General features: G+C 51.0%; 1 protein-coding gene across 4 annotated transcripts in view; it reads left to right on the top strand.

Moving 5' to 3' along the window:
- The first annotated feature begins 11610 nt into the window (after positions 1-11610).
- CHKA (choline kinase alpha) overlaps positions 11611-16240 on the top strand; it is a 61663-nt gene continuing 57033 nt past the window's right edge. For all 4 annotated transcript variants that reach the window (XM_060019428.1, XM_060019431.1, XM_060019429.1 and 1 more), the window contains exon 1: positions 11611-12427. In XM_060019428.1, coding sequence (XP_059875411.1) covers positions 11721-12427 — 707 coding nt within the window. In that variant the 5' untranslated portion in view covers positions 11611-11720. The remainder of the gene's footprint in view (positions 12428-16240) is intronic.

Genomic DNA, 16240 nt, shown 5'->3' with positions numbered 1-16240 from the left:
CCCCGTTCACTGCAACTAGAGAAAGCACCGGCGCAGCAATGAAGACCCAATGCAGCTAAAAAAAAAAAAAAAAAAGAGACAGAGGTGTGATTACCAGGGATTCCCGGGGGCAGAAAGAACGGTACCCAAGCTGATGACGCTGCCTCAGAGGGATCCAGGCAGTTGGTGGTTTCTGAGTCCAGCAGGGGCTTTCAGAATGTGGGGATCAGAGCTCAGTCCTGGACATGTGGCTTGAGATCCCTGGAAGAAGAAAAGGCGGGAGAGACTGAAGGAAGTAGAACGAAGGCAAACTGCCCCCCCAAGCCTCCTGACCCTGAGAGGTATGAGCGAAGAGCTCTGGGGACTACCCCAAGCTGGAGGTGACCAATAATAGCGGGGAGAATCTCATCACAAGCAGTGTCTAAGATGAAATTTGGGAGAAGGTAATGGAGGGAGAGACTGGGTACTGTGTTATGCTTGTTATACTTTGCTACGAAAAGCTTTAACAGATATGAAATGGCCAATGAGTTCATGAAAAGATGCTTAACCTCACTAATCATTAGGGAGATGCAGATCAAAACTACCAGGAGAGGGAATTCCCTGGTGGTCCAGTGGTTAGGACTCCAGGCTTTCACTGCCGAGGGCGCGGGTTCAATCCCTGTCCAGGCAATTAAGATCCCACAAACTGCAGCGTGGCCAAAAAAAAACTACCAGGAGATACCACTTCACACCCATTAGGATGCCTATTGTAAAAAAGGAAACAAAACAGAAAAGAATTAAGTGTTGGTGAAGAAGTGGAGAAAGCAGAACCCTTGTGCAGAGAGGGAATGTGACATGGTACAGCCGCTGAGGAAAACAGTGTGTGGACCTAGAAAAATGGTGCAGATGAACTGGTGTGCAGGGCAGAAATAGAGACACAGATGTAGAGAACAAACGTATGGACACCAAGGGGGGAAAGTGGCGGGGTGGTGGTGGTGGTGTGATGAATTGGGAGATTGGGATTGACATGTATACACTCATATGTATAAAATGGATAACTAATAAGAACCTGCTGTTTAAAAAAATAAATAGAATAAAATTCAAAAATCAGAAAACAGGGGCTTCCCTGGTGGCGCAGTGGTTGAGAGTCCGCCTGCTGATGCAGGGGACACGGGTTCGTGCCCCGATCCGGGAAGATCCCACATGCCGCGGAGCGGCTGTGCCCGCGAGCCATGGCTGCTGAGCCTGCACGTCCGGAGCCTGTTGCTCCGCAATGGGAGAGGCCACAACAGTGAGAGGCCCGTGTACCGCAAAAAAAAAAAAAAAAAAAAAAAAAAAAAAAAATTAGAAAACAGTATGTGGTTCCTCAAAAAACTAAATGGAGAATTACCATTTGATCCACTAGTTCCACTTTGCAGAACATCCCCCAAAGAATTGAAAGTAGGGACTTGAACAGATATGTGGGCACTAGCGTTCCTGGAGCATAATTCACAATAGCTAAAAGGTGGTAACAACCAGTGTCCATCAACAGATGAATGAATTTTTAAAACGTGGTCTAACAGGGACTTCCCTGGTGGCCCAGTGGGTAGGACTCCACGCTCCCAATGCAGGGGGCCTGGGTTCGATCCCTGGCAGGTAACTAGATCCCGCATGCATGCTGCAACTAAGAGCCCGCATGCCACAACGAAGACCTGGTGCAGCCAAAATAAATAAACATTAAACAACAACACATGGTCTATCCATACAACGGGATATTTTTCGGTCTAAAAAGGATAAAATTCTGACATATGTTGTAACACGGATGAACCTCAGAGACACTGTGCTGAATAAAATAGGCCAGACGTGAAAGGACACGTATTGCATAGTTCCACTTATAAGAGGTCCCTAGACTAGACAAATTCATTGAGACAGACAGTAGAATGGTGCTTTCCAGGGGCCAGATGGGGGAAGGAACAGGGAGTTGTTGTTTAATGGTTACAGAGTTTCAGTTCTGCAGGATGAAAAGAGTTCCAGAAATTGGTTGCACAACAATATGAATTTACTTAATGCTACTGAACCGTGCACTTAAAAATGTTTAAGATGGCAAAGTTGGTCATCTCAGATGAGAAAGACCAACTTCCTAGGATAGGCAGTAGGACGGTGTGAGGACCCCACTGGGCACATGGTCATGAATTGAAAGGAAAAACAGTTGAACCAGTCACGGGATGTTCCTCTGGAATATTCAGCCTTTTCAGGGGCAGTTGAGAAGGGCAGGTGGAGAGGAGCCAGTTGGGTTTGCCTAAGGTGGGGGTTTGCCAGGTGGATGTAAGAGAGGAAGAGAGTGATGTGCTAGGATAGGCCAGCTGCTAAAACAAAGAGCCCTCAAATCACCCTGGCTAAATAGCACAAAGCTTTGCTTCCAGCTCACATAAAAGCCTGTTTTTTTCTTGGTCAGGCGTCTCTCCTCCACATGGTCACTCAGTTTCCCTCCTTCTTTCCATGCTGTTGTTTTCACTCTCAGCTCCCTAGGTCTGAGAGTGGGAAAGAAGGTGTGAGGAAGGCATATCAAATATTTAACCTCCTTGGCCCTGAAGGGACACGTTTGACCTCTGTGTGTGTCTTAGTTCATTCATGTGGTGGGAATGGTGGGTTCAGGGAACCAGGTACTTTGCAACGAGTGCCGCTGCCTTGGCTTCTTCCCTTGGAATCAGGGAAGCAGGAGGGCAAAGAGGCTCTCACAGGAGGGAGAAGGGACCCACACAAGGAGTCACGTGGTCCTAGCCCATTGCAAGGGGGTGGAGGACGGGGATATGTGGTCGTCCTGTGTTCCCAGGAAGGAGAAGGGCACCTGTGTAGAGGAAGTACTCATGGAGTCTCTGCCATGAGGGGCAGGCGTGTTTATGAGGGCGTGGAATCTACACTGGGGGTGGGGAGAAGGGAAGGCTGGAGGGGAGAAAGTGGTAATTACAGCTTGAACAGAGGGTTAAAAAGGGTCAGAAATGGTAGCCAGGAAAGGTCCCAGCGGAGCGCCCTAAACTCAGATAGGAGCTGGTGGATGCAAACTAGGTTGCTGGAAATGCATTTCAGGACTGGGTTGTTTCTGGTGGTGAGACAGTGCAGGGCCACGTGTATGGGTCAGTGAGGGGGACGGGTGGACAAGAGACCAGGAGCACAGTGTTCTTTCTCCTTTCACCCTCCAGCTGTGGGTCAGGCTCGGCTGGAAGCTCTTTGTAACTATTCACTCATTTAATCCTCTAACAACCATATGAGGTAGCGACTCAAATTGTTCCCACTGCCTTGGGAATCCCAGCCCATTCATTCACGGCAGCCACTGAAAGAGGAAGATGGACCGAGGGGTCGGTAGACACAGTGGCCAGCCCAGGAGAGGGTGAGGAGTCTCACGGCAGGAGGGCCAGTGGTGTGGGGCTTTGGGGGAGGGCTGTGTGGGTCCTTGGCCTCAGTCTGGAGGCCTGGCTTCCTGGGAGGATCTGCTGACCCATCGCTGCTACCAGGATCACGCGTGCCTTCGGGGAACCGGAACCTTTGTTCTGTCCCAAGTCTCGAGCTGCTCTCGGCCCAAGAGCCCTCCCCCGCACCCTCCCCCGGCCAGGCTGGCGCCGCAGCTTCGGGCGGTGCCTTGCTGTTATCGTGGTAATAAAAGCTCTAATTGCAAAAGCGGCTTCATCAAGCCTGTTGGAGGAAACCGGAAAAGGCTTTAGCTCTCCTAACCGAACACCGGAGCAGCTCCCACCGGGTCCCAAGCGCAGGAAGGGGGCTTGTAGAGCAGGGAGGCCCAGCGGTCCAGCTGGGACGCCCCCCTGAGACCCTGCCGCAGAGGCACGTCTGAGGCGCCCCCAGACGCCCCCCACCTGACCCTCGGCGCAGCGCCCTCTCACCGACAGCGGAGGGGCGCAGGAATCCCAACCGGCCGGATTCCTTTCCCCAGGAGCAACCCCTGGCCTTGGAATTTGGCCTGGCAGCTGGGCTGGGAGTGGTGGGTACGCCCACTGCTTCCCAGAACCTGGTGGATTCCAAAACCATCTTCCCCCTTCTTCATTCGCGTGTCCCCCTCCCTGACACCAACCCTCCCTCTGCCCTGTTAGACGGCCTCCTGAGAAGCTCTGGTACTGGCCAAGGTCACACAGAGGGTTGCCAGGGGGCCCCACCTCTGGGAGGCTTCTTCAGACCAGGGTGGGAGTTGGGGGCTGCCAGCTCCCTTGCTTCCAAGCTGGTCACTAAGGAGGGTGCTGGGGATAGAGCTCAGGGCATCCAGGCGAGGGTATCTCCTCCCAGGAGGAAGGGGCCAGATCCTGAGCTTGGAGAATGCGGGGTGGGGATGGCCCAGCGCCGGCCATGGCATCCTGGGTAAGCAGAACCACTGCCTCCTTCCTGTGCCCCTGGGCCTCAGCTTACACATCTGCTCACGGGGCCCTTGGGTCCTGCTCGTTTTTCTCCACAGAGAGGAGAGTAATCCCAAGGCCACCTGACACAAGTCCAGCCTGCAGGGCCCAGGGCTGACTAAGGAGAAAGTAGTCCAGTGGGGTGCAGTTCCTGAACAAAGGTTTCCCGACTGCTAGCCCAGGAGTCTGGTCCCCACAGTGTGACTTCCATCATAACAGGGATCTTTTAAAAACTGCATTTATTGTGTTATAAAAAAGTAAAGCAGGGACTACCCTGGTGGCACAGTGGTTAAGAATCCTCTTGCCAATGCAGGGGACACAGGTTCGAGCCCTGGTCCAGGAAGATCCCACATGCCACAGACCAACTAAGCCTGTGTGCCACAACTACTGAGCCTGCGCTCTAGAGCCTGTGAGCCACAACTACTGAGCCCACGAGCCACAACTACTGAAGTCCGCGTGCCTAGAGCCCGTGCTCCGCAACAAGAGAAGCCACTGCAATGAGAAGCCTGTGCACCGCTACGAAGAGTAGCTCCCGCTCGCCGCAACTAGAGAAAGCCCGCGCACAGCAACGGAGACCCAATGCAACCAAAAATAAATAAAATAAAATAAAATAAAAGTAAGGCATGTAGGGCACAAAACCACGGGACAGGTTTTCACCAAAATTGAAATAAATAAATAAATAAATAAAATAAAAGTAAGGCATGTAGGGCACAAAACCACGGGACAGGTTTTCACCAAAATTGGAAGGTGACTTGGGAAGGCTCTGCTGTGGGGACACAGGAAATGCACTCAGGGGTGCCCCAGGGATCACTGCAGGACAGTGATGGACAGTCGTTATCAGGGTCTACCACTGGGGCCCCAGGAGGGCCTCCTGTGCCCTAGGGCCTCAGATTTAGATTTCTGGTGTCATTTCTAAATAAGGATAATCAGAGAGACACGGTCAGGCTTGAAAACGTTCTTCACACCGTACCACTTCAGTGCTCCCCCAAAACCATAATTATTTTTGATTAATTCTGCTATTAGCTTGTGAACAGTAAAATTATCTTGTATAGGACCCTTTGCATATGTGTTAAAAGCATTGATTCGTTCAAATTCAGTGTTTCAAATATGCCCCAGTTTTGATAATTACGTTGAGGTACCAGCATGCCTTGGAAATATTGCAGGTTGGGTTCCAGACCACCTCAATAAAGCGAATATCGCAATAAAGTGAGTCACATGAGTTTTTTGGTTTCCTAGTGCATATAAAAGTTATGTTTACAGTATACTGTAGTCTATTAAGTATGCAGTAGCATTATGTCTAAAAAAACAGTGTACACCCTGTCAACTGAAAAAAAAACGCACAGCTTAAAAGTTGAGAATTACGTTTTATTGGGAGGACATTCTGACAGCTTGGAGAAATCGCTCCAAAGAAGTAAGGGAGGAACCAGGATATATAGGGATTTTTGCAACAAAAACCAGGTAGTCAGAACATTAAAGGATTACTGTTAATTAAAGAAAATCAGACATCTCAAGTTAATGAATTTGGCGCTTTTCTGTGTATGGGAAGATGTAAGAGTCTGGGCTCACTGAAGTAATTTCTTTGATATGCACCTTACCTCTCTAGGGCCAGCATCCTATTCTCTCCCATCCTGAATCCCCTCAGAGTGCACCGTTGGGTGCAGCTGCAATGGCTGATGGTTTGACAGCCACAACATCCTTTGTTCACTAATATGGCAGGTGACATCCTTCATCCACATACTTTTAAAAATACTTTATTGCTAGAAAATGCTAACCATCATCTGAGCCTTCTCTGAGCGGTAAACTTTTTGCAGTATAAGTATAAGGTCAACTGAAAAAATGCACAACCTAAGAGCTGAGTTATGTTTCATTTGGGGACCTTCCTGAGGACTACAGTCTGGGAAACAGCCTCTCAGATAGCTCTGAAGAAACATTCCAAAGAGGTAAGGAAGGAGCCGGGATATATAGGATTTTTTTGTTGGGAAAAAAAAAAAACAAACTTATAGTCAAACATCAAAAGATTACTGCTAATCACAAAAACCAGACATCTCAAGTTAATGATTTTAGTGCTTTTCTCTGTGCGGGAAGATGCAAGAGACTGGCGTGTTGAAATCATTCCTTTGACAGGCATCTTAGCTATCTAAGGCCAGTATCCTGTTATTCTCCATCCTGAATTCCCCTCACAGTGTGATGCAAGGGGACGGCTGCAGTGGTTGATGGCTTGATGGCCACAGCATTTGTTTTTTTACTGAAATAGCGGGCAATATTTTTTGTCCACAAAAACATCAAAGATCACTGATCACAGATCACAGTGGCAAATATAATAATAATAATAAAAGTTTGAAATATTGCCAAGATTACCAAAACGTGACACAGACATGAAGTGAACAAATGCTGTTGGAAAAATGCTACCAATAGACTTGCTCCGTGCAGGGTTGCCACAAACCTTCCATTTGGGAAAAATGTATTTGTGAAGAGCAATAAAACAAGTTATGCCTGCATTTCTTCATTTTTGAAAGTGCTAGGAGCCTCAAAGAATGGAAAAGTCCCCAGGCCCTGGTAGACTTCTGGGAGGCCCTGCATCGCCAGAGTTCCTGCAGGCTTTGCTTCCCTCATGGTACTTGGGATGAGTTGCTGCAGGGCCACTCTTACTAACAACAGATGATGGCTGCTCTCTGCCAGTCTCTGGGAATCCAGAGAACAATCAGTAGAAGGGCACAGCTACCCTTTGTGTGTCCTTGACTTTGAGCCCAGCCCTTTCCCTGCTGGCTTCCGTGACTCCCCCCAACAAACTTGCAGGGTAGGAACAATTATCTCCATCTGGTATAGAGGGGTAGGTAACTTGTCCTAGGTCACACAGTTGGTGGAGGCAAAAGTTCCAAAGACAGGTTTTTACGTCTAATGCTATATACTCAGGATACCTGCATATGGGGTATGGGGCGAGGGCCTGTCCCATCCACCGGACGCATGGGCATACAAGTCACCTGCTTTCATTAAACTCTCTGGGCCCTAGGTCCTACCTGTGGCCTTGAAGCATTGAGGCTAGGTGTATGGTAGAAGGCTGCCTCTGAGAAAGGCTGAGACCTCTGGAAGCTGCTGGCCTGCCAAGTCTCTAGCTGACAGAGCAGCCTGGACTGGGGCCAAACCCAGGCACTGAGTGAAGGGGCCCAGTTCCATGTCACACTGCTGGCAGGGCTGTAACCCAATCTTTTTTTTCTTTTTTTTTTTATACAGCAGGTTCTTATTAGTTATCTATTTTATACATGTAAGTATATATATGTCAATCCCAATCTCCCAATTCACCTCCCCCACCCCCGCTTGGTGTCCATACGTTTGTTCTCTACATCTGTGTTTCTGCTTTGTAACCCAATCTTGAGCAGGTAGGATTTCAGTCCATTGATCTCTCTGAGCTCACATTAATATTTTAAGGCTCAGAGCTTAAGTTGGGGTGCCGGGTCTTGAGTGTAGCCTGGGAGGGGGTGGTGAGCACAGCTGTCCTTACTGAAATAGCGGGCAATATTTTTTGTCCACAAAAACATCAAAGATCACTGATCACAGATCACAGTGCAAATATAATAAAAGTTTGAAATACTGCCAACATTACCAAAACGTGACACAGACATGAAGTGAACAAATGCTGTTGGAAAAATGCTACCAATGGACTTGCTCTATGCAGGGTTGCCACAAACCTTCCATTTGGAAAATATGTATTAGTGAGGAGCAATAAAACAAGTTATGCCTGCATTTCTTCATTTTTGAAAGTGCTAGGAGCCTCAAAGAATGGAAAAGTCCCAGCTGTCCACAGACACAGGGCTGTCCTTCTCCAGCCCTCTAGGGAACTCCCACTGTGCCAAGTGCCTTGGACTTTCTGGGTCAAAGGTGTTTTTGGTGCAGAAGGATGGGGTTCTCCTACATTCAGAGAGCAGAGTCCTGGGTGGGTCCTGGGTCCTGTCCTTACTAGCTGCCTGCCTTGGACAAATGGTTTTACCTCCTGGTAAACCATCGCACCTGAGAGACGAAGTGCTAATTACACTCACCACACTGCTGGCAGTGAAAGTTCAAAGATGCTGGATACAAGTAAGGGGCTTGCACAGGTCCCGCTCGTACCAAGTGCCTGACAAGTGGCCCCTCTCTTTTGAGGGGAGGTAGACGCACAAAGCCTTTCCTAGGAACAGGCCTTGCTGCTGGAGCTGGTGGCAGGGCTGGGGCCCCTGAGTGGATCCCTTTGTTCCTTGGGGGAGGCCCCTGGTCTGCCCAGTGGCCCTGGTGACTCCTCTGCCAGGTTCCTCAGGCCAGACCAGAGGAACCAGTCTGCAGGAATGTCAGAGACTGGACAGGGACCCCCCAATCTCCCGCCTCTAAGCTGTCCAAGGCACATCACCCACACCGTGTGTCTGCTCTCAGAATTCAGCATCAAGGAGCTTTTGGACAATTTTTTCCGATGTCCTAGAAGAAAAGATTTTACACTTGGAACACACTCTCTCCAGCACCAGTGGCTGCCATAGCAAATTTCTCTCCAAGCTTCGTCCAGCTGTGCACACATGATCACATTTTGGTCATCAGAATGTACATTCCAGTTTGCATTCTTTTCTCATATGACATTGTCTTCCGAGGCTGAGTTGCTACAAGTGTGTGCATTATTCATCACCGAATGCCAGCTGCTGGCCGAGAAGCCACGCCATGCAGCACGTTGCACGTAACAATACGGGGCGGGGGGTCCTGCTCGCCGCACACTTCCTGTACGTCCTCTCGCTCTCCCTCACAACAACCCTGTGCCCTGCGGATTATAACCCCCATGTTACAGCTGAGGAAACTGAGGCTCAACCCAGAGTCATACAGTTAGGAAGTGCTGAGCCAGGACTTCATTTGTTCAGCAAATACTACCGAGGGCCTACAAACCTCAGGGCCTGCTGGGCACTGTGATGGAGAACTAGACACTTAGGTCCCTGCTTTCCTGGAGGTTGCAGTCCGGTGGGGACACAGACAATACACAATAGAGCAACTAACAAGGGTGAGGGGAGAGGGAGAGGGTGGCGTGGGGTGGGCAGTACTGCTAGTCCAGATTGGAGCAGGGGCCAGGCATAGCTGGTTTCCTCACTGCCCAGTACTGCCAAGTCCTCTGGCTGGCACACTGAAGGCACTTGAGAAATGTGTGGAAAATGAACCCTGCTTACCAACTTCACTGCTGTCTGATACACCAACATCCTTTCTAGCCCAGTCCAGGGCACTAGACAAACATTTAGGTTATTTCCAGCTTTCTTCAGTGAGAGAACACGGTGATGGCCAGTTTTATGCACAGGGCTTTTTGCTGTCAATGACTTCTTTTCTTGGGAGGAAGTCTTGAGAATGGGGTTGCTACCTCAAGGGTCATGGGCATATTTACCTTTCTGGATTTCTCCTTCGGGTGGTGATATGCCTGGCACTTTTCCTGAGCACCTACCGTGTGCTGTATACACCATCACAGATGACTCTGGAAAGTTGATATTATTATGCCCCTTGCAGAGGTAAGCAGCCTGAGGCTCCTGACTGCCTGGTAGAGATGCCTTCTCAACTAGCTCAAACACCCCTAATGTAAAACCTAATATTTTAGCATTACTATACGCCAAGCTCCTCAGTTTCTGCTTCGGAGGTGTTGCATGGAATTGATCACGCCGGTGCTAAGGGTGGGCCCTGACTGGCCAGGCCAAGGACGGGCCATTGAGAGCTCAGTCCAGGACTTTAGTTTGACTGTAGGGGAGGGAAGTTTTGTCCATATGGACATGGTGTTCTTCACACAAAGGAGCCAGGACACCTGCCTGGCTCCTCACCTTAGCCAAGGGGCCTCACCTGAGTTGTTCAGCCTCCGCAGGACTCAGTCTTCATATCCATTAAATGGAAGCAGTAACAGATATAACTTTCCAACACTTTTAATGAGGCAATTTTTTATTCCCACAGGGAACTGCGATCCCATAAAGGGGTCTGTGGGTTCTAGTAGCCTAAACCAGGCTTGAAACGACAGAGGCTCAACCCCTACTTCCTGTGCCCCTTCCTCCTGGCCAGGTTTCTGGCATTCCTCTGGGATTACCAGGCTGCTGTCACGGGACACTGCGATAAAGGCCTGTCACCTGGGCAGAACGTAGACACAGCCCCACCATCTGAGGGCTGGTATTTTTAGACAAAGTCCTTGGCTCCCTTATCTAAATGGCCTGACTGGAGACCTTGATTTCTCAGCTTTTCCAACATCCAATGGGACTCCTACTCTGCCCCCTCCTCCATGCTGGATGGCTCCCAGCTCCCTCCAGTTCAATGTCCAGGCCCACCTCCACAGCTGCCTTGACAAAAGTCCCCTTTCATCATAATCCTTTTGTTCAATGAGCGCATTTTTCTTGGAGCAAGTTCAGCCAAGTGCACACTGCTAAAGAGAGATGTTTTCTTCCCGAAGACTGTGAAATCCCCACGTAGAAGCCATTTCCTGCATGCCAGGCGCTGAATTTCCTAAGCAGCCAGGGAACCCTCTTGTCCCAGCTCATGCCCGGTAAAAACAGGATCTGTAATTTAAAAATTTATCCATACTCCAAATGCTTTCGGAAAGGATTGGGGCGGCGGGGTGAGAGGAGTGAGGGACATGGGGCAGTAAATGTGGTAGATGCGAGCAGGGGCCCTTGCCTCCCCTCCGCGGGCAAAGGTGCGTTACACACAGTCACGGGGCTGCCTCCAGCGTGGGGGGGGCGGGGCGGCACCCACAAAGCCAGCAGCCCCGTGGCACTCACCTTTGGCCAGTACTCAGGGCGGCTGCGGGGATGCCGCTCCGCCCGCCCCGAGCCTCTAGGCCCTGGCATCCTCAGCACCACGGACAGGGAAACTGAGGCTGCAGGAGGCTTCAGAGGGCTCCGCGGCCAGCTGTGCGGCCTTGAACCAGTCGCTTCTTCCCCCTTTCGGGCGTGACCCGGGGACAATAATTTCTCAGGCTCCAGCTTGGACGGGGCGTGGCCGCGCCTCGCAGGGAGCTAAGCCGACGCTGGGAAGTGTTATAAAAACACACGCACGGAGCTGCAGAAGGAGGTGCCTCGCCCAAGGTCATGCGGAAAGAGAAGCCAGCCTCCAGGGACCGGCTTCCTAACTGCCTGCTGCCAGGCCCCGGCCTCTGATGTCCTGCAGGATTCGAGGGGTCAAACAAAGTTTCGGCCACCAAAGCCAAGTTCTGGCTCCCCCGAGGTTCAAGGGCCGCGCAGCCCCCGCCCCCACTCGGGGAGCCCCCCCACCCCGGGGAGCCCCCCCCCCCGCCTCGCTAGCTTTCTCCATCCTCGCGACCCCAGCACCGGCTCGACGCTCCGCCCCCTCGAGGCCCCGCCTCCCCAGGCCGCAGGAAACGAGACAGCGGGGGGAGGCCGTGTGCTGCCGCAGCCAATGGGGAGGCGGCGTGGCGAAGGCGGAGGCGGTTGTGATGCGCCAGGCCGACGGACGGCGGCCAATCAGCGGCGAGCGCGAGGGCGGGCTGTGACGCGGCCGGCGCTCCTCGTGCGGCGGCAGTACAGGAGCGAGCGCCACGGCCAGCAGAATCAGCCGAGCGCCGCCGTCGCCCGCCGCTTGCCGCTTCCACGCCGCCGCCGCCGCCGCCCCGCGACCGCCCGCCGGCCCCCCAACCGCTGCCGCCCCCGGCCTGCCCGTCAGCGAGCGGGCGAGCGGCCTCCGCGCCCGGTCTCCGTGAGGGGGGCGTCCAGCCGGATCCTGAGCCTCGCGCTCTCGTGTTGCGGCCGACCGCGCCTCCTCGGCCGCCTGCCCGGCATGAAGACCAAGTTCTGCAACGGGAGCGAGGCGGAGCCCTCGCCGCTCGGGCTGCTGCTGAGCTGCGGCAGCGGCAGCGCGACCCCGGCGCCCGGCGTGGGGCAGCAGCGCGACGCCGCCAGTGACCTCGAGCCCAAGCAGCTGGGCGGGCGGCAGCCGCAGCTCGCGCTGCCCCCGCCGCCGCCGCCGCTGCCGCTGCCCCCGCCGCCGCCGGCCGACGATCAGCCCGAGCCCAGGACGCGGCGCAGGGCCTATCTGTGGTGCAAGGAGTTCCTGTCCGGCGCCTGGCGGGGCCTTCGCGAGGACCAGTTCCACATCAGTGTCATCAGGTCGGTGTCGGCGGCGCGCCGGGGCGGGCGTGAGGGAGGGAGGGCTTCGCGGACGCGGTCGGGTGACGAGGGCCGGGGGCGGAGTCTGAGGTCGGGGGCGGGGCCGGGGGCTCTGCGACCCGCGAAGCCACCTTTCAGGAGCCTTTGTGAAATCCAGGCCAAATCCCGTGAAACGGGCCCCCGAAGACCCTCCAGAAGGCAGGCTGTTGAAAACATGCCGCTTTCGTGGCAAAACAGGTCTCTTCTAAGGAGAACAGTACTGTTCAATCACAAAGTACATTTTGTCCAGAAGCTTAAACTGTGTCTAGCAAGTCCCTTTGGGTTTAGGGCCTTGAATGAAGGAGGGATGTTTTGGCTGGCTTAAAAAAATCACTTGGTGACTTACTTTTAGTTCTTCAAGTCCATGATTAGGTTTTTCCCACTGAAAGAGACATTTGTTAGGGGTGAAGGGGTGACGTTTGTTAGTTCCCCGCTAACCGCTCAGACATGTAGGTGTGTGACCAGCCAAAGTTAGGATGTGTGGCTCAAAAAATAACTAAGAGTGAGGTAGAAAGAATTTCCCCCCTCTTTTAAGCTTAAAAAAACTAATCATAAGTTTAAATTACAAAAAAAGTAAGCGTGTATGTATTCAGACTTAACAGCAAAAGATAAACTGGTTTTTGTCCATCCTGCTCCCATGAGATGATCACTTAACATTTAGTGGGCTTACTTCTACTGAGACCTTTAAAAATGTGTTTTCTTGGGCTTCCCTGGTGGCGCAGTGGTTGGGAGTCCGCCTGCCGATGCAGGGGACACGGGTTCGTGACCCGATCCGGGAAGATCCCACATGCTGCGGAGCAGCTGGGCCCGTGAGCCATGGCCGCTGAGCCTGCGCGTCCGGAGCCTGTGCTCCGCAACGGGAGAGGCCACAGCAGTGAGAGGCCCGCGTACTGCAAAAAAAAAAAAATGTTTTCTTTTTCTGCTAATTTTCTTGTAACTGGTTGACCAGGTTGAGTGCAGTATCTAGAAACTGGCTCGCTGGCTGGCTGCCACCGATAAGCCCCAAATCCAGTTTTAGTCATTTGATTCCTTTTCTCTGCCCAGTGCTTCGCCAGAGCCGCAAATGCAGCAAAATTAACTGAGCTTCACTTTCTTTTTGTGCCTGTGGCCTCTCTTACAGATATGCCTAGGAGCAGTGAGAATCATAAAGGTAGAAAGAGAAAAGAAAACCAAAGAATTGCTTAATGAAACCTTTGTTTTTTTCCTGAAATGAAACTGTCTCCCAAACTATCACATTTAGTTAGGCCTGAAAATTCTCAGTGAGAAGATCATCCGAGGCCATGTGATCGTCAGGTCGTCCAGCTGTAAAGTGGAAAACGTAGAGGGGCAGTGACTTGCCTGAGGTCAGTGGCTCTGTGCTGACATCACAGTGAGCTGCCAGGTCTCTTGAACCCACCTCCTACTCCAGTGCTCTTGCCTGTTGCCTATGAAAAAGTTTCGGCTACCCTGGATCCAGCTGTAAGATGTTTTTGAGGTGCTTTTCTGGGGAGTGTCACTCATTAGATAAACCTTTGTGTTTTTGCTCAAACCTGACATTCTAAAAGCTTTGAGGATGCCGATGAAAAAACTGATCGGTAGTCAATCTAAGAAGGAAATGGAAAATTTTATTCAAGTCAGACTGAGGATTATAACCCGGACACAGCCTCTCCGAGAGCTCTGAGAACTGTTCTGAAGAGGTAGAGGGGGAGGCCCAAATATATGTGATTGTTGCACAGGGGGTGCGTGCAGTCGAGCTCACATCTCAGCAGAAGGTGGCTGCTAGTCATGAGGAATGACTTCTTAATTAATGCTGTTAGTGCCTTTCTAAGTGTGGGAAGGTGCAAGGATAAAAGATTTATACAGAAAATATAATATCTCTCTGAGGGTCAGTTCTGTCATTTTTCTGAGGGCATGGAGTACTTCATCCTGATCTTTGCCCTGAATTCCTTTCAGGGTATATTGTAAGTCAGCAACTACAGTGGCTAATGATTTGATTCTTGTTGAACTGGATAGTGGGCAGGATTCTTTATTCTGCAGTCCCTTCCCTTTCGGTTGTAATTTCAGCCAAGGTTTGGGAGGCATTTCGTGACCAGTCTGTCCCACTGCGTTAAGAATGCTCATTCCCAGGCCAGGGGAAGATTTTGTTGATAGGCCACTCAGTGTGCTGTTAGTGGACTAGGCCCTGTTAACAGTAGCGAAAAGTCTCTGGACCACCTATCTTAGTAGTCTGTTATGCTCCAGGAAAAGTTTCCTTCTTTTTTTAAAAAAAATTTTTTTAATTATTTATTTTTGGCTGCGTTGGGTCTTTATTGCTGTGCACAGGCTTTCTCTAGTTGTGGCGAGCAGGGGCTACTCTTCGTTGCGGTTCGCGGGCTTCTCTTATTGAGGAGCACGGGCTCTAGGCACGCAGGCTTCAGTAGTTGTGGCACACAGACTCGGTAGTTGTGGCTCGCGGGCTCTAGAGCGCAGGCTCAGTAGTTGTGGCGCACGAGCTTACTTGCTCCGCGGCATGTGGGATCTTCCTAGACCAGGGCTCGAACCTGTGTCCCCTGCATTGGCGGGTGGCTTCTTAACCAGTGCGCCACCAGGGAAACCCCAAAGGTTGCTTCTTGTTGCTTCTTCCCATATCTAGAGCTATACGATCATAATCGTTGGTCTTATAGAACTGTAAGTTTGGTCAATCGTTTCACGTTGGCTAATCATCATTAATTTTATTGCAGGCTTAGTCACACACTTGGTAATGCAAGAAACAGTAATCTTGTAAAATAGGCAGAATACTGGTAATATAGCTAGTGACATTAATAAGATCATAAGTAAGTATTTAAGCTAAGAACTTCCATTAGGTTTGGCCCAGTATCACCCCAGGTCGTCTGACCAGTGTGTTCTGGGCCAGTTGCTGTCTTTAAGGGAAATAATATACTGGCATTATATGTGAAGTTCACCAAAGATGTCTTCAAGTGCAAGGTGAGTGAGTGGTGGGTCATTGTGACCCCTAACAGGATTGGGAAAGGAGTTACATGGTTGGCTCCAGAAGAAGAAAAATTGATCTTTATGGTTGAGCAGGTATTTCTGTCATTGGGGAGGTCTGGTTAACACATAACGTAGATGCGCGATGCATGCCGGAGGGGAGGGAGGAGGCCAAATGGGCAGAGAAAAATTTTATGTTTAAATTTTTCTTGTCTTGCCTTAAAATATGAATTTTTATTTCATCAAGGATGTTTTGTTTGTTTTCTCCAGGAATCAGTGGTCTTGGAAGACACAGCTTTCCTTTTGGTTTGGTGGACCTTTTAAAATAATGTTGTATGGTGTGATACACTGCCTCAGTCCTGTTTTCTGGAATAGAGTGTAGTTATGGAATGAGTTTAACAAGGAGAAAAGAGGTGATTTAGGATATGGGAAAGTGGGTGATGCCTAGCTTTAAAAAAAAGGCAAAAGAGGTAGTTCAAGTGGGGAAAGATATACAGTTGGTTGAAATTCAGTGGCCCCCCCATAGCCAGTCCATGTACAGGTTCTGGCTGTCACGTGTTCCTGATCCGTCTCTCCAGCCCCGGCTCTTTGCTGGGTGCCCGCCTCAGCGCAGCCCATCCAGTCCGTCCCACACTTGACCCTTCTGCCCCTCCCCACCCTGGAATATGTTTCTCCTGCTTCTTTTCTTTGAGTTATTATCAGCAGCTGGCTGGTGCCTCAGGATTATTTCTCACCCTTTGCATTGGCTCAGAAAGCCCTCCTCAGCACTCGGTGGCAGCTAAACCCTAGTGAACTGCTCTTGTGCCCACACCTCCGGTCTGCTCCAGG

The sequence above is a fragment of the Delphinus delphis genome, chromosome 8, assembly GCF_949987515.2.
Source record: "Delphinus delphis chromosome 8, mDelDel1.2, whole genome shotgun sequence".
In the NCBI taxonomy this organism is placed as follows: Eukaryota; Metazoa; Chordata; class Mammalia; order Artiodactyla; family Delphinidae; genus Delphinus; species Delphinus delphis.
The sequence above is the reverse complement of the archived record's forward strand: the minus strand, read 5'-3'. Positions and strand labels throughout refer to the sequence as shown.